The sequence below is a fragment of the Chenopodium album genome, chromosome 18 (genome assembly GCF_948465745.1).
Source record: "Chenopodium album chromosome 18, dcCheAlbu1.1, whole genome shotgun sequence".
In the NCBI taxonomy this organism is placed as follows: Eukaryota; Viridiplantae; Streptophyta; class Magnoliopsida; order Caryophyllales; family Amaranthaceae; genus Chenopodium; species Chenopodium album.
This window is the reverse complement of record NC_137851.1, coordinates 11,194,464-11,214,412: the sequence shown is the minus strand read 5'-3', so window position 1 is coordinate 11,214,412 and position 19,949 is coordinate 11,194,464. Positions and strand designations below refer to the sequence as shown.

Sequence of the window (19,949 nt, the reverse complement as noted above, 5' to 3'; positions counted from 1 at the left end):
ACCCTTATTGGCCTTATAAGTGTTTATTTGCATGATTATTGCTTTCAGTTATTTTTCAGCAATCAACCCATATATGATGTAACTTATTACGTTTAAATCTAATTTACATTTAGGAGTAGAGGGAAACCATTGATAAATGATAATTACATTTAGGTTGATAAGTGATGTCATAATTGGGTTGATTTGGCCGAAAAGTGGCTGGAGATAGTAATCATACAAAATCACTTTTAAAGGTAGTAATTAACAATATTTAATAGTAATTAACAACTTTTATTTTTAGGGATAGTAATTGACAAAGTATCCTCTTTTTAGGGGAATTTACTAATTTTCCTAAAACAATTAACAAGGGATGTGAAATTCCTTATAATATCATAATTTATGGGCTCATGGTCAAATTCAACCATGAAATCATCACTCGTGGAGGTTTTCTGGTTGAATTTGACCATTAAATCTAAGTGACTTATCAAATAAAACTCAACCGGTGGAGAGGGAAAGCATGGTGGGACCTTATCAAATCCAACTTTAATCCAACTTTTTGTTAAGGGCGAAAAGTTGAATTGAGCTTGAAATTAGAAAAAAAATAACGTAAGTGTTGTTTTGCGTAATAAAAATGTATCGATTTGTAGGTAATTATTTTTTATTGTAAAAAAGAGGCACTTATTCCGTGGGAAATAATTTGATTACTGTCATGGTCATAAATGCCACCCATCTCCCGATGTAATTATTTCTCTCCTCTAGCTACTCCATCACTAGCACCAGGCCCAGTCATCGATAAACCACCTTTATCGCAGCGGTAAACTGGCCGACCGAACAAAAGACAACCTTGTAGTGAAGTATGTAAAGTAGGCCCATACAAACTGATTCCTTTGTTAATTGTCGGTCATGTAGTTGACGGAAATCTTAAAAGCGATAGTGATGGTTTTTATAAGAATAAATGACACAGTCAACTTTGCACATATGTCAATGCACTAGTTTGACTTTATTTTTATACAATTAAAATATTAATGAAAAGTATTTTAATACTTATTATATATTTTAATAAGTGTTACACTTAATAAATGTTGTTGTGTTTTAATAAGTGTTACACTTCTTTTTTTGACAAAATGCTACGTATTAATATTATATATCTAAATCAACTATTTTTTATTATTTATTTTCTCTCACATTCATTGTTTTTCAATAAATTATTAACTCTATTATCTTTAATTTACAATTTTTCAATTCTTCAACTACCCTACTTACCTCTTATTTTATTTAAGTCAATTAAATTGCCTAAAAGTATGTGTTGGTCAAAGTGTAACACTTATTAAAACATATATGGAGTAAAATTATTTGTTGGATAACGTCTTTTATAACACTTTTGTTGTAAAAGACCACCTTATAATTTTTTTCTATGAAAACAAACCTAAAACAATTTTTTTTGTTTTTTTTTTTTTTTTGGGTGATAACACACCTTACCCCGGTTTCAGGTCATTGACTTGGTTCACCAGCATTGACTTGTCACGTGAGATTCACGTGCTTCGATTAAAACCCCCTTTTCTTGTTTTGTCCCTGTTCTTCCTTCCAATTGAACTTTCTCTCTCATTTCATTAAATGAAACCTTAATTTCTTTCCATTGAAAAAGCAAACTCCATTTCTTTAGCTCTAATTGCTACAAAGAAACTCATTTAACCTAATTTCAAGGTAGGTAAGTTGTTTTAGTTTATGAAATTGCTTGTTAATTTTGTTGGGTTTTAAAATTATCATAAATTAGGGTTATTAATTGAAAATTAGAATTGCTATTTTGGGACTGATTTATGCCCACAAATGTGTTTGGGCATAGTTAAATTTAGTAGTAGTTTCAAGGGGCCAAAAGTGCTATTGTGGTATTTAATTCAAATTTATTTTTTTAATTTGTATGTGCTTGCTCTATTGGGCTTTAAAGGAGGAAGGGGGTGAGGAGGTGAGGTGGGATGGGGTGAATTAACGGAGGTGGAATATTCATGGGAAGGATTTATTGGGTGAGATGGTGTTGGTGAGGGTGGTTGTGAGTGGGTGGTGTTGGTTGGGGTGGCAGTGAGGTGGTATGGTAAGGGAAAAGGGAAAAAAATAAAGGAAGGTGGTTTTATGAGATCACGTGTCCGACACGTGTCAAGTCAATGCTAGCAAACCAAGTCAATGACTTGAAAGGGGTAAGGTGTGTTCTCGCAAAATTAATCTGGTTTTAGGTGTGTTTTCCCAAAAAATTAAAAAATAAATAAATATATAAATTATTAGGTAGTTTTTCACAACAAAAGTCTTATAAAAGGTGTTATTTGACAAATTTTCCAAAATTATATTATGAAACTTTATAGTAATACTTATCTAAGAACATATTTTATGATATAATATATTTTTATTAGGATAGTAAAAATTTATGGTCATAGATAATACATAAATAGTGAAAAAAGTCCAACATTCCAGATATTCTAGACGGATGTAGTAGTTAGGTTTTAGCAATGCAGGTGGGGTTGTGTAATAAGGGCAGCAACTGGTGCTAGTGGTTGTGTAGTCAGAGCGGCGGGGCACTACTAGAGCGTCTAGAGATAATGTGGTGGGGAGGAAGTTTTGTTTGGTGGTGCTAGTGGTTGTCTTTTGTGGCGATGGTGGTGGTGTGACTAGAGGAGAGAGACGCCAATATATGGAAAGCCAAAAGTATCCCTATGTTCATAATTTAAAACTACACCCAGAGATAATCATGATCTCTCTTATAAACTTGGATTTTCCCTTTAAATCATTGAATGAACAACATTACAAATTTACAATGTTGTGCATCATACATACACGACGGTGTATATAATAATTTTTAGCAGAGATTTTAGACTTATAGTAATCAAAAGTGGTAAGATTGATTAAAAAAACGAAATAAGTCGCTTGTTCTTGTTCGAAATGTTTGATTGATAATACATTATGAAAGAAAGGCGGAAAGATCTTATTAGAGACCTGGACAAACAGATTTGTATAAGAGGAACCTTGACGAACGGAATGGACGGAGACACGGAGTATGGAGTTCCCTTTTTTACTTGATCAAAAGTACCACTTTACTTTCATTCTGTTCAAATATTAAAATTAAGAAATAATATAATAAATAAGTTCAGGTTTAGCTATAACTTTATGTTTCTTATGTTATGGTCTTATGGAGTAATTATTACCCCTTTTAGTAAGTGCAAAAAATATCTCTTAAGAATAATGATATGAAGTTGACACTATAAGGTCTATAAGAAACTTTTCAATGAACTCATGTTATTCTCCAATTCACATGTTTAATCATTATTATTATTTTAATCAAAATTAATACGGAGTAAGAATTATAATAAGTTGACATTTTGAGATTACACCAAATTATCATTCAATTAGACTTGAGAACGTAGGAGGTCTTTTCAGTAAGTACTACGTACGTATAAGTTTGGAAATAAAAATTTTAATGAGTAAGAAAGAGTTTGTGGAAGGTCTTTACGACACGTCATGATATAATCAATAACATACTACTATAACATGGTGTTATTTTATCCCTCTAAAATCCGTTTTCCAAAGATAAATATATTCTAATTTTATTAATATTTTTATATCTTTTGTATTAACAACTACAACTTATTTAAGATAATAAAATTATACTCCTTATGTATTTAATTTATATATTACCCCCTCTGCCCCCTAATACAAAGTTTCTTTTGGTTTTTGCGCGGTAAATAAGAAAGTTCTAAATTCTTTAGAACTAATGATTAAAAATTCATAAGAAGAGAAGAGAAGAGGAGAGGTGAGAGTTTTGATATGCTTTGACATTACTGCAAGTTTCTAGAGCGGCCAGCCACAGTCGCACGGTGCGACAAGATGTCACGTCAGCAAACAAGTAACCTTTAAAAAAAAGTAATCCCTGATCGATTAACCCCTGACGTAGTAACCCCTAACCGACGTAGTAACCTCGACCTAGTAACCACCTCAAAGCCTTAAATTCCACCACACCACCACCTGTTGCACCTCACTCATCACACAAACCACTGCCCCACACCACTAGCCCCAGCCCCAAACACCACACCACCAGCCCCTAACCCATGCCACCAGCCCTTAACCCAGATCCACCCACATAAAACCATTACCCAAAACCACCCTAACCCTGGCCGAACTCGAACCCGAACCCACACCCAAAACCCACCTTAACCCTGACCAAACCCATAACCATACCCAGATCTGCCCCTAACCCACGACGACAAAACCACCCTAACCCTGACCAACCCCTAACCCACGACGATGATGACAGCTGGTGGATCGAAGAAGAAAAGAGGAGAGAGAAAAGAAGACGATGAACACGACGGCAATCTGGGTTGGAGCTTCTAGGAAGTCGGTGCTTCAAGGAAGAGAAAATGGAGGAGAGGAAAGGAGAGAGAAAATAGAGGGAGAAAATATATATAAAAAAAAAAGAAAAAAAAGTTGTGGCCGGTAGTACGGTGTGGCCAGCCGCGTATAAAACTTTGTGTTGACACTCTGTTAGGTTACTCCCACTATTTTCTTTAGTATGATAATTTTTTTTTTTTTTTTTTTTGTAATTAAGAATTTTTTTTTATCTTATTTTATAATTAAATAATTATTATAATTATAATAATAAGTAGTAAAAATCGCTATGCATGATACAAGACCTAATCTAGTTATAAATTAAAAATTAAATTATATGCATTGCGAATAAAATGAAGAGTGTACGTGAAAGTAAAATGATTTGTGGTGTTACTAAAATTTTATGAGTTGACTGTAGTCAATTATTCGTCATTGGTAATAGGATAAGTTTTTAAAAACTGATTAAAATAGTACTCGTATAAGTATACTACGGAGTAGTAGTAAACAAAACCCTTTTTTTATTTTTTTTTTTATTTTTTTTGAACCAAGTAAACAAAACCAATTTGATAAGACGGGGAGTATAACATCTTGTATTACTATGCTTTTTAAATACGTAAAAGTGAAATAATTTGTGGTGGAGCATAATTGCATAGATAACATGGATTTTAATTTGTTGGAATACATGGCCCAGGGCAGCATAAGGAAGCAGAGTCAGCAATGCCAGCAGCAGCACAATCAGTTAGCTCCAGCTCAGCATAAGTTTGTTAGGAGTTTGTTATGAATTTGTTAGAGATTCTGTAACTAACTCTTGTATAAATATAAACATCAAGCTGTATTTTTCATTATTCAGAAATAATAAAATTCTATCTTCCTTCTCTTACAAGTTTTTCTCTCTTCTCTCTTCTTACATTTTCTGGAAAATTCTTTCAGAATGAAGTTCAACTGATGAACTTCAACATGGTATCAGAGCATTTTTAGCTCGATTCTGATCTAATTTCTGCATTTTTTTTCTTCAACTTCTTGAAGCTCAATTGCTTCATATTTTTGCTGTTCTTCGGTTTGATTGAAATTTAGCAATGGCACCTCGAAATTCTGCTAATAATTCAGGAAATTCTAATTCTGAAACAAATACAGATGTTGATTCAACACAGAATCCAAATTCTGTTTACTTTCTGAGTAATTCTGATCTTGCTACATCAAAATTGGTGAATATAGTATTTGATGGAACAAGTTACAATGATTGGAAGCGTTCTATGATGATCGCATTATCAGCAAGAAACAAATCGTGTTTTGTTGATGGAGGTTTGAATCAACCTTCAAACAATTCACCAAATCTCAGAATCTGGAATAGATGTAACAATTTGGTGATTTCATGGATCCTAAACTCTCTTGAACCTTCAATTGCTCGAAGTGTTCTTTATCTGAAGACAGCAAGATCAATTTGGCTAGATCTGGAAGAAAGGTTTAGTCAATCTTCTAGACCTCAGTTGTTTTCAATACAACAACAATTAGCAGACATATCTCAAGGAGAATCTGAAGGTATTCCTGAATTTTATACTCGAATTAAGCAATTATGGGATCAGTTGGATGGATTGGATCCTTTACCTGCTTGTGTTTGTACTGGTTGCAACTGTAGTCTAACACAGCAGTTGTTTAAGTCTCAGCAAAGCCAGAGATTAATTCATTTTCTGATGAAAGTACATGAAAAATTTTCTCATACTAAGAGTACTATTTTGATGATGAATCCTTTGCCAACTGTTACTAAGGCATATAGTTTGTTGCTTCAAGAGCAAACTCATATGAATCTAAACAACATCAAGAATCAGCAGAATGTGGAATCTGCAGCATTTTATGCTAAGAAGTTCAACGAAACCAAAACTCATTTCAGTAACAATAGAAGCTATAATTCTACTGGAGGTGCAGGACAAGTGTTTGATAATATTCCTACAGGCTCAAGTACAAGAAATTTTGTTTACACCAGAAATAACTTGTACTGTGATCATTGTAAGATGAAAAATCACACAAAAGAGAAGTGTTGGAAGCTACATGGATATCCTTCTGATTTCAAAAATAGACCTAAGAGAGTAGCAGCATCAGTTCAACTGGATAATTCTGCTATTTCAGAATCAGCAGACTTGGTGAATTTGTCAGTTACTCAAGAGCAGCACAAACATATTATGCAATATCTTGACAAACAACAGTCTGCTGAGCAAGGTGAACTTTTTGGAGGTTCAAGTTCCCTTGGCTTAGCAGTGACCTCTCACTTGGCAGGTAATTTCTGTCTTGCTTCTTCTATGCTTCCTACATGGATTCTTGATAGTGGAGCCTCTGATCACATGTGTGCTGACATTTCAATGTTTAAGACATACTCAAAAGTTCTTGATGAAAGACTTATAACAATACCAGATGGAAAGAAATTGAAGGTTGAACATATAGGAACAGTCTTGCTTAAAACAGGCATTACTCTTAATAATGTACTGCATGTTCCTGGTTTTCAGTTTAATTTGGTGTCTATATCAAAGCTATGCAAAGATGTTTCAGGATCAATATCATTTACTAATGATACATGTTTACTTCAGGGCCCTTCTTTGATCAGTCCAATTGTGCTTGGTAGATTGGACAAGGGATTGTACAGTCTTAATGAAGAATGCTTGAGTGCAAATAATGTTGTTGTTCTTGAAAATCACAGTTCAGTGGCTGTTGAAGAAGCCAAATTATGGCACCTTCGTTTAGGACATATGTCTTTTGACAAAATAAAGTCTATTAAGGGCACTGATGTTCATGGTTGTTTAGCTGAAAATTTGTGTCAAATCTGTCCTTTAGCTAAACAGTCTAGGTTCTCTTTTCCTAATAGTTCAATAAAGTCTTGTAAACCCTTTGAACTCATCCATATAGATGTTTGGGGTCCTTATACTCATGTTACTCATACTGGTTGTAATCAGTTCCTTACAATTGTAGATGACTATACCAGAATGACTTGGGTTCATTTCATGAAAAATAAGAGTGATTCTGTTTTTTTGATGTCTCAGTTTCTTAGCTATGTTCAGACTCAATTTTCTTCAAAAGTCTTAGCTGTAAGATCAGATAATGCTCCTGATCTTACAGAAGGAAATATGAAATTGCTGTTATCTCAGCATGGCATTTTACAGCAAAAATCTTGTCCTGACACACCTCAACAAAATGGGGTAGTTGAAAGAAAACACAAGCACCTTTTGGAGACTGGTAGGGCTTTGTTCTTTCAATCCAAAGTACCAGCCAGATTCTGGGGAGATTGTATTATGGCAGCAGCTTATATAATCAACAGAATGCCACTCAAATCTGTTGGTTTTGTAACACCTTATGAAAAATTGCATGGTTCTGTTCCTGATCTGTCTCACATGAAGATTTTTGGTTGTCTTTGTTACATTTCAACTTCAAAAACACACAGAAACAAATTAGACCCTAGAGCAACACCATGTGTGTTTCTAGGATACCCCCCAAACCAAAAAGCTTATAAAGTTCTTAACCTTGCCACAAACAAAATATCAGTTTCTAGGGATGTTATTTTCTTTGAAAAACATTTCCCTTTTCATTTTTCATCTACTCCTCACAAATCTTATGCCAATAAATTTTTCTTACCTATTCAAACACCAATAAAAAAAAAAAAATAAAAAAAAAAAAAAAAAAAAAACCGGAGTCAATTCTCGTTCTTATTGGTCAGCTAAAAAATTCAGTGTAAGGCTGCCATAGCCAAGAAGGAGACAATACCAGCAGACCTATGTTTTGATGTGCATCCATCAGAATTTGTCATCAGGACACTAATGTTAAAGTTGTATTGAATGTTGTATACCTGAAACTGTGAAAAAAAATCAATTCCTGCGAGAAGTAGAACCACCCCAGTGCATGAACTTCTTAACTTCGTCGTATAAAACAAGAATGGCAGCAGCACCAGTACTCCTAAACATGTTTGAAACAGCGCCTCGATAAAATGAAGAGAGCCCTTCTGTCCTATATATTGTCTTCCAGCAATCAAAAGTTTTTCTGTACATTGGTTCCTTGAGGCCAGATTGCATCATCATACGCCTTCGAACAGTATCAAAAGGATAGGAAATGAATCCAGCAGAAGTGGTCACCACTTGAGCCACCAACCACCGTTTCCATAATGCCAGCTCTACAGCATCCTTAGCAAGTACATCTTTCACAGTATCAAATCCTCCAAAGTACAGACCACGATGAATAACCATTCCATGAAAAGAAGCAGGGAGTCCCCTGTAAAGCCCACGAATCCCTTCTAGCCTGTAAATTGTACTCAGGAAGTGGTATATGCCCCGAAATTGACGGGAATCAGCCTTACCAATGTCTGCAGCTAGTCGTGTGTGAGCAATATCAAGCGGATAAACAATCATCAATGTGGTGCAACCAGCTGCTGCCCCAGCAAAAAAGTTGGCAGCTGGACCAGTCATAATGGGTGGGCCATCATTGTCGTTTTTCAGTACATCTCGATAAAGATCATTGAAAGTTAGGCTCAGCATAAGAGAATTAGTTGGCAGGGACTGCTATCCAAGTGCATTCCAAAATGCAAATTAACTTGTGATTTGCCAGAGAAGCAGATCAGAAGCATAATTCCCAGCTCACAAGTTTAGTTCACAGAGTAACTCCAATCAACAAATTTAACCTCACTCTGATATTCCTGAAATCTTCTCTATTTTAAGTGAAAATTCTGATTCAAATATAGCATCTAATTCTGATCCTTCTGTCTCACTCAATTCTATTCCTCAGAACAATATTTCTTCTCCTATTTTACCAGAATCTTCAGTTACAGCACCTAATTCTGATACAGTTAGACAATCTTCCAGAATATCTAAACTTCCAACTCATTTCTCTGATTATCATTGTTATGCTGTCACTGATCACTGGTGTAATTTGGTCTCTTTTGACTCCCTTCCTGAGAAACAACAGCTAGATATTTGTGTTCATCAAGCTCTTATTGAACCAACAAGTTATAAAGAAGCAGCTCAGCACTCTTCCTGGGTAGATGCTATGCATAAAGAGATTTCTGCTCTTAACAAGAACAATACATGGGATATTGTTATGTTACCCCCAGGGAAGAAAGCCATTGGTTGTAAGTGGGTATATAGAATCAAAAAGAATGCTGATGGGAGTGTTGAAAGGTACAAGGCTAGACTTGTTGCCAAAGGATTCACTCAGAAATATGGGATTGATTATGAGGAAACTTTTTCTCCAGTTGTAAAAATGTCAACCATAAGATGTTTGATATCTCTTGCTGCTCAGAATGGTTGGAATTTGTTTCAGTTAGACATCAACAATGTTTTTCTTCATGGAACTCTTCATGAAGAAGTCTATATGAAGATTCCAGAGGGTGTTTCTGCTCCTGCAGGGCATGTTTGCAGACTTAAAAAGTCCTTATATGGCCTAAAACAGGCTTCCAGGCAATGGTTTGCCAGATTAGTTGAGGAGTTGCAGTTTCAAGGTTTCAAACAGTCAAAAAATGACTACTCTCTTTTCTTGAGGAAAGATGGCATTGATACCACTGTTATTGCAGTTTATGTTGATGATATAATCATCACTGGTTCTAATGATGCTCTAATTTCTGCTTTAAAAGCTCATTTGCATCATATTTTCAGCATAAAAGATTTGGGTCAACTGAGTTTTTTTCTTGGCATTGAAGTGAGTAAATGTCAGGATGGCTATGTTTTGTCTCAAAGAAAGTTTACTAAAGAGCTTTTGGAAGATTGTGAGTTGGATATTTCAAAGCCTGCTAATACTCCTTTTCCATCTCATATGAAGTTATTCTCTGATCAAGGAATCCTTTATGACAATCCTGCACTATACAGATGTTATGTTGGGAAATTGAATTTCCTAACTAACACTAGGCCTGATCTTGCTTTTGCTGTTCAAACTCTAAGCCAGTTTATGCACTCTCCTAGAATCCCACATGTTCTTGCTCTGCAACACACATTAAGATATGTTGCTTCTACTGTTGGCCAAGGAATTCTGTTAAGAGCCACTGATCAGCTCACTCTACAGGCTTTTTGTGACTCTGATTGGGCAGCTTGTCCTAGTTCAAGGAGATCTGTAACTGGTTATGTTATGCTTCTTGGTAACTCTCCTATCTCATGGAAATCCAAGAAACAAAGCACCACTTCTAAAAGCTCAGCTGAAGCTGAGTACAGGGCAATGGCTCATGCTGCTAGTGAAGTTGCTTGGCTTGTTAGGATCCTTGATGAATTGGGATTGGGAAATTTAAAGCCTGTTCAGTTGTTCTGTGACAGTCAATCAGCAATTCATATTGCTAAAAATCCGGTTTTTCATGAGAGAACTAAGCATATTGAAGTTGATTGTCATTTTACAAGGGATAAAGTTCTTGAAGGTCTCATTGAACTTACTTACATTCCTACTGGCAAGCAGCTTGCTGATGTTTTCACCAAACAGCTTTCTCTTTCTCAGCAGGAAGTTTTGCTATCCAAACTTGGCATGGTCAAGTCACCCCTGCCAAGTTTGAGGGGGGGTGTTGGAATACATGGCCCAGGGCAGCATAAGGAAGCAGAGTCAGCAATGCCAGCAGCAGCACAATCAGTTAGCTCCAGCTCAGCATAAGTTTGTTAGGAGTTTGTTATGAATTTGTTAGAGATTCTGTAACTAACTCTTGTATAAATATAAACATCAAGCTGTATTTTTCATTATTCAGAAATAATAAAATTCTATCTTCCTTCTCTTACAAGTTTTTCTCTCTTCTCTCTTCTTACATTTTCTGGAAAATTCTTTCAGAATGAAGTTCAACTGATGAACTTCAACATAATTCATACTTGTATATTATAGACTTATAGTATATGGTTAAGATTATACAATGCATATTTACAAGATAATATGGATTACAACTTACAAGATAAAAAAATGGAAAGAAATAAGCATACTTTCTAACGGTTGAGGGCGATGGATATAATGAAAGATAATATCAACCAGCCTAAGATAAAGTATCCTACTGCGATCGTAGGTCCGACGTCTTCAGGTTCCTGCGACAATTAATGCAAATTAATAATTTATAAAAATGTTTTCATGAATATTTATCAATTTTGTTTTTAAGGTTAATTTGTTTTACCATTAGTTTCTCTCAAAATGTGATGCCTCTGATAAATTATATTATGAAATATTTTTAATACTACTTACAAAGATTATTTTTAACCGTTGTAACTTTTGACTATGGAGTTAGCACAATTATAACAATTTTAATGCATTTTGTGTGATCATTTCCTCCATTTTATAATAATTGTAACATTTTGACTAATACACATTTCAATGCATAACTTTAACTATTTATATTTGTAATATAATGAATATATACATAAAAAGTGAAACACTAATTCAAATTTTTTTTTTTTACATGGCAATATGTGTTTTATATATATTGTTAAAAAACATATCTAAGGTAAGCATATAAATAGTGCAAAAATCGTCAAATTATTGCGATTATTATGAAACGGATGTCTGTAATAATTAATACATCAGATCGTGTAATACAAATATTTGTGTTAGTATAGTTACCTGTGGAGGAGGAGTGCCGTAATCAGAGGTTTGTGTTATGTCAACCTCAAATGGCCATGTATATCTTTCTGGATTACCGCTCCTTGCTAGGCTCCAATCATATAACCTCCTTTCATCTTCAGAAGATAATATAACATACGATTCCTATAAACCATGGAAATCTATCTTTAGTTTCTATATAAAAAAATAATTAAACACATTTTGGAGCTCATAATTTTTCACCAAAGGATAAAAAATTGATCTATAGAATTTATTATGTCAAAATGAATATACATAAATTAATAACATTGTCATCATATATGTAGTTGACAAATAGACGACTTTCGTCAACTTTTTCCTAACTATTTGCTACCTTTAGGAGCTCCAATTCTTTGTTGAGTTCTTCCTCGTCCATCTCTTGGCTTGAAATTTCCTTGACTTTAGTCTCGTATGCAGCTCTTACCTACTCAATTATACAAGGAAAATGTAGTTTTAAGTGTTATCAAAGTTAGCTTCATATAAAGCATATGTACACCATACATACGTTCTCTATCTCTCAATCATTTTGACTTTCATACTTGTCAGCGCATAGTTATATTATAATCATTGAAAAAACTATAATGATATAGAAGTATTAGAAAAAGAATAAGAGGAGGCTCATATTTTAAAAGAATATCTTATATATTTAACAGAATAATGATATTATTTTAAAACTATTCGAGCAATAAAATGTGGTTATGTTTATAAATAGTAATGAAATCAAGTTGATACGTGTGTTGAGAAATAGATGAAGTTATACTAAGCTAGTTTGACACGGGAAATTTAAGAAGTAACATATGTGCACACGATAGAATATATGTATAAAACACGTGAAATAGGGACATTATATACCTGATCATAGCTGCATCCTCGTCGAAGCCCCAGATTAGCATAATGGTCTACATCTGTAATTGCTGCACCATTCTAAACCATGGTTTTATCAGGCCATTAAGTACAAGTTTCTGCTAAAATGATTGGGAAATACTTAAACTACTTTTGAGCTTACTTAGTTTTGTTTGAGATGAAAAAACCAACACAGGAAACAAGAAAAAGGTATTTTCACTTTTCTATTGTCAGTTTTCAAAATTATTATGATTCTAATAAGTTTGTCTAATTTTTGTTTCATTTTATGACAAATATTATGAGTTTGAAAAACAAAAAACCTAAAAACAGAAAACCACGGCGATGTCAAACGAAACCTAATTTATTCTGTTTCTAATTAATTTCTGTTTCTTTGGGCAGCTCCTGAAATGCTTGCTGCCAAGACTACTTCAAGTCCTGCCCCTTCTGTCCACATCTCTCTTCTTTCTCATTTTTCCTTGTTCGTTTATTGGCCTGTCAATTATCCACTCACTGTTAATTCATGGTTCTTTTTCATGCAGACAGATTAATAGGCTCGATCACATTACATATAATAAGCATATATGTGGCCTATTTGCTGTCCATTTAACTACATTTATTCCTTCATTACGAAATGTTCACGGATCCGTTGCGTCCCTTTAGAGGAAATGACAAAAGGGTGTCGTTATATCACCCTATTACAAAGTTATTGTTTGATGTCATTAAATGTTAGAGGACCACCCCAACCAGAAGGTTAAGCTGATAAAGTCGATTGATATACTCTATCACCCCATTACAAGGTTAATGTTTGATAACTAAATTTCAGATTTTTATGAATTTTAATGTTGAATTGCTTTCATGTAATCGACGTAAATAATATAAGTTTGTTGTATACAAATACACTAATTGCACATAGCGAGACCACTAGTTGTATACAAGACCTATTGAAAATAAATAGACAAAGAATATATATGAATGATGATCACTAGATCAAATATTTCAATTGAAGAAATAATTTAGAAAGGATGAATTACCAATGCCACGAAGAGCCTTCTCAATGTTAAGAGGAGAAATGAGAGAAGGAGGTCCTTTAGGCATTTCTATTTGACTGCTTTCACCTTCTCCTTCCCATGACTCGTCCGAGGCAGTCGCAGTTGTCTCCGAGCCATCATCGGAGCTCCTTGCTAGAAACCTCCAACATACCGCCTTTCGTGTAAGTGTAACATAGTTGTTGGTGCTAACAACATTAGCATTTTTATTAGTAATGTTATTGTTCAACCAAAAAAGGGTAGAACTATATGTTGGTTTTACTAGTGTTGGCATCAATTCTCTGTGAGGCATGTATGCTGCCGCCGTCGAGGACAATGCCATTATGATCTCCCTCTTTCTTTCTAAATTGACTGTAATTATCTTCTTTGAGGTAATGGTAGTGAGAGAGAGTTTGTGGCTTGTAGTAAATGCCTAAATGGTCTATCTACGAATGAAAATTTTTGGCCGTTCAATTTGTGGTATATAAGTTAAAATAAATCAAATATAATATAAATATTTAAGGTTAACGTGTGTAATATCAACAAAGTCGTTGTAGTATAGTGGTAAGTATTCCCGCCTGTCACGCGGGTGACCCGGGTTCGATCCCCGGCAACGGCGTTTTTTTTTTTTTTCCTTTTCTGTATACCGGATTAAGATTTCGCTGATTAATGAATGGATATTTTGTAATGATTCCTTAATTTAGGGACTATTTGTGGTTTAGTTTCTTTTGCCTCCTGTTTTTTTTTTTTTTTTTTTTTGAAGAGCCTCCTAATTTTTTTTTAATCTATTTTTAATGAAGAACTAGTTCAAATTGATAACAAAACATGGCTTTGGTGTTGTCAAAGATTAGAAAATTACGCGTTCGGGGTTTAGGCTTTAGTAAGTAAATTGGTCAATGGAGCTTAAGTAGCTACCTTAAGTCCTTAACCATACCTCTCAAGTCCTAACTCCAACTTCATTTTACCACTAAAAAAAACATTGTTCTCTCTTCATCAACCAAATTTACAAATATCAGCATCTAATTTCCTCCTTCCTCAATCACCCCAACAAAAATTATCAGCAACATCTTGAATCAGAGGAGAGAGAAAGTGAGTAAGATGGGAGAGGAAGTAAGAATGGAGCCCACAACCACCTCCAGCAGCGGCCAACCAGAACCAATACGCGGGTTTCCGGCAGCAGCGCAGCCGGAAATCATGAGAGCCGCCGAGAAAGACGACCACTACGCCTCCTTCGTCTCCGACGCCTGCCGCGATGCCTTCCGCCATCTCTTCGGTTCTCTTTCTCTCTCCTCCATTTTCTTACTTGCAATTTTTTTTCATTTTTTTTGAAATATTGATTTTTGTTTTTTGTTTGAGTTTTCAGGTGCTAGAATTGCAGTTTCTTACCATAGTGAGGTACGAGGTTTATCACTTACTTAGTATTATTGATTTATTATCAATATGTTCAATGTTAATTTTCAGTTTTATTAGTTTTATTTTGATGATGATTGTACTGTATGAATTGCTGAATAGAAAAATAAAAAAGTCAAGTAAATGTCAAAATTGCAATCAATTAAATTTGGGGAAAGAGAAGGTAGGATTAAGAAATTTGGGGAACATCTGATGAGTTAGCTAGGAGAATTGAAGAGATTTCGGATTTATTACAATCATTTTTATAATGAATATAGAAGTCACTAGGTGGGCTGTATTTGTATATTGTTATCGAATCTGCTGCTCGGTTTACATGATTTTCGAGTAATTGTATAGTTGAAGGAGTGTGTGGCGGGGGGGGGGGGGGGGGGGGGTAGGGGTTCAGTTTCCTAAAAACAACAATAAGGACATGGGAGATTTTCGGCTTTAATGAAAAGATTGCGGTTAACTGTCTGGAGCTGAAGGTGTACCGTGATGGAGAGCATTAGCTTCCTCTACAATTAATTGCATATTCCCTAGGAAGAAGTTACATGTACTCATGTAGTAGTAAGGTTGGCTGTTTTGAGTGTCATAGAAATTGTAGCTGCTGCTGCTGAAATTTGCTTCATCGAGCCTTCTAAGTTTAGTTTAATTTAGCATGGAGGAGGGAGATCCCTAGGTAATAAGGTGGGAGTAGTATGCGGAGAAGGGGAATCGGGTACCTGTGATTTGGAAAAAATCAAAGCAATGTTCTATTATGGCACTTAGTAAAAGAGAAGGTTGCTAGGGATATTCCTAGAGAAATATAGGTTTCATGGGAATATTCACGCATATCTCTCTTTCCTTGTACTCCAAATATAATTCATACATACATATTTGGTTCATAATCTTGATGTATTGTATAGCAATTGAGACCCTTACCATGGGACATCAATTTTGTGCAGACAAAACTTCTAGGCCAAATGCTTTATTATATTCTTACAACAGGTGCGGGCCAGCAGACTTTGGGAGAAGAGTACTGTGATATAGCTCAGGTAACTTTGGTTTTGATTATCTTTTAACATAATAAGTTCTATGTTTGCATCATTTATGCTCCTTCAGCCTCCAAATTTTATTTAATGCTCGTGTTTTTTGCATTTGCCTAAGCATTGTTAGTATGAGCTAGGTGTATCAAGTGAATGTATTCTTAAACATCAGAAGAATCTCATGTGCCAAGCAAGTTATTGCTGTTTGTTATGTAACTCTGTCTAATCATTTTGATTATCTTTGGCTCTTTGCTTCTCTGAATTGTGCTGGTCATTATCAATTAGAATTGGTTATTTTCACATTGTTTTCTTATTTTACTACTAAAACCATTTTAATCCTTTAAACTGATATCTTGGGTATAGGTCAAAAGTCTTAAAATCTATATATGTGATACTTTGGCATGACTTATATTGATGATATTGCAGATTGCTGGATCTTATGGACTTCCTCCAACTCCTGCGAGACGTGCATTATTTATTCTTTATCAGACAGCAGTTCCTTACATTGCAGAAAGAACGAGGTTTTTTCACACTCCTTGGATTAAATCATGTAGAACACCTTTTCTTTCTCATTATTGTTCATGCTGGTGATCGGTTTTGTCTTAAGAGCTTCGATTATTGGTCTTATGCAGCTCCAGAATTGCTTCCCGTGGCATGTTCCTCACTGAATCACATTCTGATGATTTTAGTGTTAGCAATGGTCCTTTGAATAGTCAAACAGGCAGTGAAACCCCAACATCGTCCACATCGCAGGTCTCAAGATCATCCCTTTCTAGATTGAAAGAAAGATTTAGAAGATTGCGGCTGTACATAATTCAAAGATGGCCAACAGTATGGAACATCTTTTCTTTTGTGATACTAAATTTTGTGTTTACGAGCCAAGCACAATATTATTGTTTAAGTAGATAAAGTCCAGTGCCTTTGTGCTAATGCGATGATTACTTTGTGGTATTCAGGTGCTGCCAGTAGCACGTGAGGTTTTGCAGCTGTTTCTTCGAACAAATCTTATGCTTTTCTACTTTGAAGGTGCTTATGTAAATTATTTATATATGAGGAGTTATTATGCATGATTACACTGCAGATATTTAGTGACGTTATTGATATTGCTCAACTGCAGGACTTTACTATCATATCTCAAAGCGAGCATCCGGAATCCGTTACATGTTCATTGGAAAACCATCAAATCAAAGACCAAGGTAAGCTTGCCGAGATAGTTTGGGAAGTAAAGCATATTACTTTTACAAGTACGTAATTGGTAACTGTATTACACAATTTTCTTAATCCATCTTAATATTTAGCGTGTGTGTGTGTGTGTGTGTGTTTTGGCATTGCACCTCATATTTAATTTCTTCTCTTTTTGCCTCAATTTGTATAAGATGAACTCTTGTTGGTATCTCATACTTTCATTGGTTTTCCATGTGTCTCATTAAAGATTATCGAAATTATTTTGTATTGTAATTGAGATTCAAGACATTTATGCATTATTTGCTTATTGCACTACACTTTGTAATTGAGATTCAAGACATATGTGGCATAAACACTTTGTAATTCGGGGGAACAAGTGTTATGAATACAAAATGGCAGCGGTTTTGTGGTAATATTCTTGAATGGAGGCCCTAAAATTTTGCATTTGTCCCAGTTACGTGTGCTATTGACCTTTTTTAAAAATGTTTCCGTATTTCATGCTTATCTCATTATTAGATATCCATAAAGTTACTTCTGCCATTGCATGTGTTTGAATGTTTTATGTACATCAATCAATTTTGCTTTAGAGGAGCTATACTGTAACATATGAATGGATAAATGGAGCCTTTGTACGGATTAGTGAAGTTGGGTTGAGCACTTTGCTGATTTGTCCTGCACATAATAATCTTTGAGAAGGAAAAGTGAAACATATCACTTTTATTTGATTTGCACAGCATCATCAGATGCATTATGTTTCCTTACATGTGAGCATCAGCAAATACTTTTCTCATTACCTTTGCGTGCATGCTAGTCTAAAGAATTAGCCTCTTTGAAACAACCTGATATATTAAAAATTTGAAATCACCAGATGATAGTATTAGCTTTACAATCTAGTTCTAATCCTCTTAATGTGGTCTGATGCAGATATCAAATACTAGGAGTTTTCCTTCTAATCCAGTTATGTGTCATTGCTGCTGCAAGATTGCGGCAGACCAATTTATCTTCCCTTGGAGGTCCATCTAGTCAGATGTCTTTTGGGCCATATCAACAGTCAGCAGGTTCCTTTTGATTACCTTGAACCTTTTATGTCTTATGATTTGTTGCAATTTATAAGGCATTTAGGCACGTTAACAAGACTCATAAGAGGTTTATACACTATATGATTTGTTACTCGTTTTGATCATCTTGGCATTAGTTGGATCAACTTCCTCTCTCTTCACCTTGGATTTCCTAGGATAAAAACTGAAGAGGTTGTCTTCAATCTACTATAGCTTATACAACCAAGTGCAAAAGAAAATGCAATAATTATGCAAATGGATGGTTTGTTAACTAAATAGCATACTGATTCTATGCAGGAAGAGGAACACCTGTTCTGAATGAGGAAGGGGACATGATCACTGCGGAGTCAGAGAGAGCCAATTTCCTTGCCGAGTCTGCATCATCTGAGGTGATCATTTGACTTTCATTTGGTGCTGAGATTATTTACAAAAAAAAAAAAAAAAAAAAAAAAAAACACACACACACACACACACTCACAAATTATTGTGTCAGCTTTATCCTTGGAATTTTTTTTACACAATTGTTTGAATAGCCATGATCCAAATATTATTGGTCAAATTTGAGAACCATATTAGAATTTCTTTTGCTTTCTACTTTATTCCTTGCTAACTGTAATACAAGTATTAATTTTTCGTCTTCTCTGAGACTACATACTTATACTACCCTCTTTCTGATCAGGCTAAAGGAGCAAGTAAGTGCACTCTTTGTCTTGGTAATCGTGAGCATCCCACTGCTACACCTTGTGGCCATGTATTTTGTTGGTATTGCTTCTTTTCCTCTACAGGACTACTCTTACGGTCTTACCTAAACCTATTCTATTCATATTTCTTATGCGATGGGTCTGCATGCTTTGTATGTAGGAACTGCATCATGGAATGGTGCAATGAAAAGCCTGAATGCCCTCTTTGTCGAACTCCATTGACACATTCGAGTTTGGTTTGTTTATATCACTCAGATTTCTAGACCATCATGTGGGGAATCATCTAATGGTGAAAAAGTGCATTCTATTTGGGGGGGAAACTGATATAAACAAGACCAACAGCATTTGCCCCATGAGATCAAATGGCTTATGCCTTGGTAGGGTAGTAATTCTTGGTGTTTACTTGGAAGGTTGAGTGAGTTTGCTATTGACCTATTGTACAATTCAATATTGTTTGAACAAAAATTTTACATAATACCGCTATTGTATTCCTGGTGTATTTTATGATATCTGACCAAATTGGGCACCTACATTATTTGTCTGTATATAAGTGATGAGCAATAAAGATGTCAAAAGAATGGAAAATTGATCCTTGTCCTCATTCCAAATACTCCAATATTTTATTCCATCTCCAAGTTTTCTCCTCAAATATATGTTTGCCAATTACTAATGAAAATTGGTCACAATTGTGCCAATTATGGTTGTGATACAAGCATCAGCACACTTTAACAAGGGTGTACAAACTTCTATCAATGGTGCCTGCAATGATGTAAACAATACTATGTCTTCAAAAAAAAACGTCAACTATACTATTGT

The 19,949-nt window shown here is 34.9% G+C and overlaps 2 protein-coding genes, 1 non-coding gene and 1 pseudogene across 3 annotated transcripts; 2 read left to right on the top strand and 2 right to left on the bottom strand.

Moving 5' to 3' along the window:
• Positions 1 to 7,973: 7,973 nt before the first annotated feature.
• LOC145591807 (ADP/ATP translocase At5g56450 pseudogene) lies at positions 7,974 to 9,219 on the bottom strand (annotated as a pseudogene).
• Positions 9,220 to 11,244: 2,025 nt separating this feature from the next.
• Positions 11,245 to 14,211, bottom strand: LOC145591470 (NAD(P)H-quinone oxidoreductase subunit U, chloroplastic-like). Its single transcript, XM_081647931.1, has 5 exons — positions 13,782 to 14,211; positions 12,760 to 12,821; positions 12,242 to 12,331; positions 11,890 to 12,033; positions 11,245 to 11,360 (listed from the first exon to the last, which is right to left on the bottom strand). The coding sequence occupies exons 1-5, from the start codon at positions 14,116 to 14,118 to the stop codon at positions 11,265 to 11,267; spliced, it is 729 nt and encodes a 242-aa protein (XP_081504057.1). The 5' UTR covers positions 14,119 to 14,211; the 3' UTR covers positions 11,245 to 11,264.
• Positions 14,123 to 19,734, top strand: LOC145591468 (peroxisome biogenesis factor 10-like). Its single transcript, XM_081647930.1, has 11 exons — positions 14,123 to 15,048; positions 15,139 to 15,170; positions 16,109 to 16,198; positions 16,616 to 16,710; positions 16,822 to 17,020; positions 17,146 to 17,215; positions 17,307 to 17,385; positions 18,299 to 18,432; positions 18,730 to 18,821; positions 19,112 to 19,194; positions 19,294 to 19,734. Exons 1-11 carry the CDS (start codon positions 14,874 to 14,876, stop codon positions 19,394 to 19,396), a joined length of 1,152 nt encoding a protein of 383 aa, XP_081504056.1. The 5' UTR covers positions 14,123 to 14,873; the 3' UTR covers positions 19,397 to 19,734.
• Positions 14,323 to 14,394, top strand: TRNAD-GUC (transfer RNA aspartic acid (anticodon GUC)). Its single transcript has one exon. It is a non-coding gene; the product is annotated as a tRNA-Asp (tRNA).
• Positions 19,735 to 19,949: the final 215 nt, after the last annotated feature.

Bases quoted from the DNA above. Each gene is read 5' to 3' on its own strand.
- LOC145591470 (XM_081647931.1), bottom strand. From the start codon at position 14,118: ATGGCATTGTCCTCGACGGCGGCAGCATACATGCCTCACAGAGAATTG. The intron at 12,332-12,759 runs GTATATAATGTC...ATAATTGAGTAG, and splicing joins GAGGATGCAGCTATGATCAG to GTAAGAGCTGCATACGAGAC. The intron at 12,034-12,241 runs GTAGCAAATAGT...CATGGTTTATAG, and splicing joins AAGAATTGGAGCTCCTAAAG to GAATCGTATGTTATATTATC.
- LOC145591468 (XM_081647930.1), top strand. From the start codon at position 14,874: ATGGGAGAGGAAGTAAGAATGGAGCCCACAACCACCTCCAGCAGCGGC. The intron at 15,049-15,138 runs GTTCTCTTTCTC...TTGAGTTTTCAG, and splicing joins TGCCTTCCGCCATCTCTTCG to GTGCTAGAATTGCAGTTTCT. The intron at 17,021-17,145 runs GTATGGAACATC...TGTGGTATTCAG, and splicing joins TAATTCAAAGATGGCCAACA to GTGCTGCCAGTAGCACGTGA.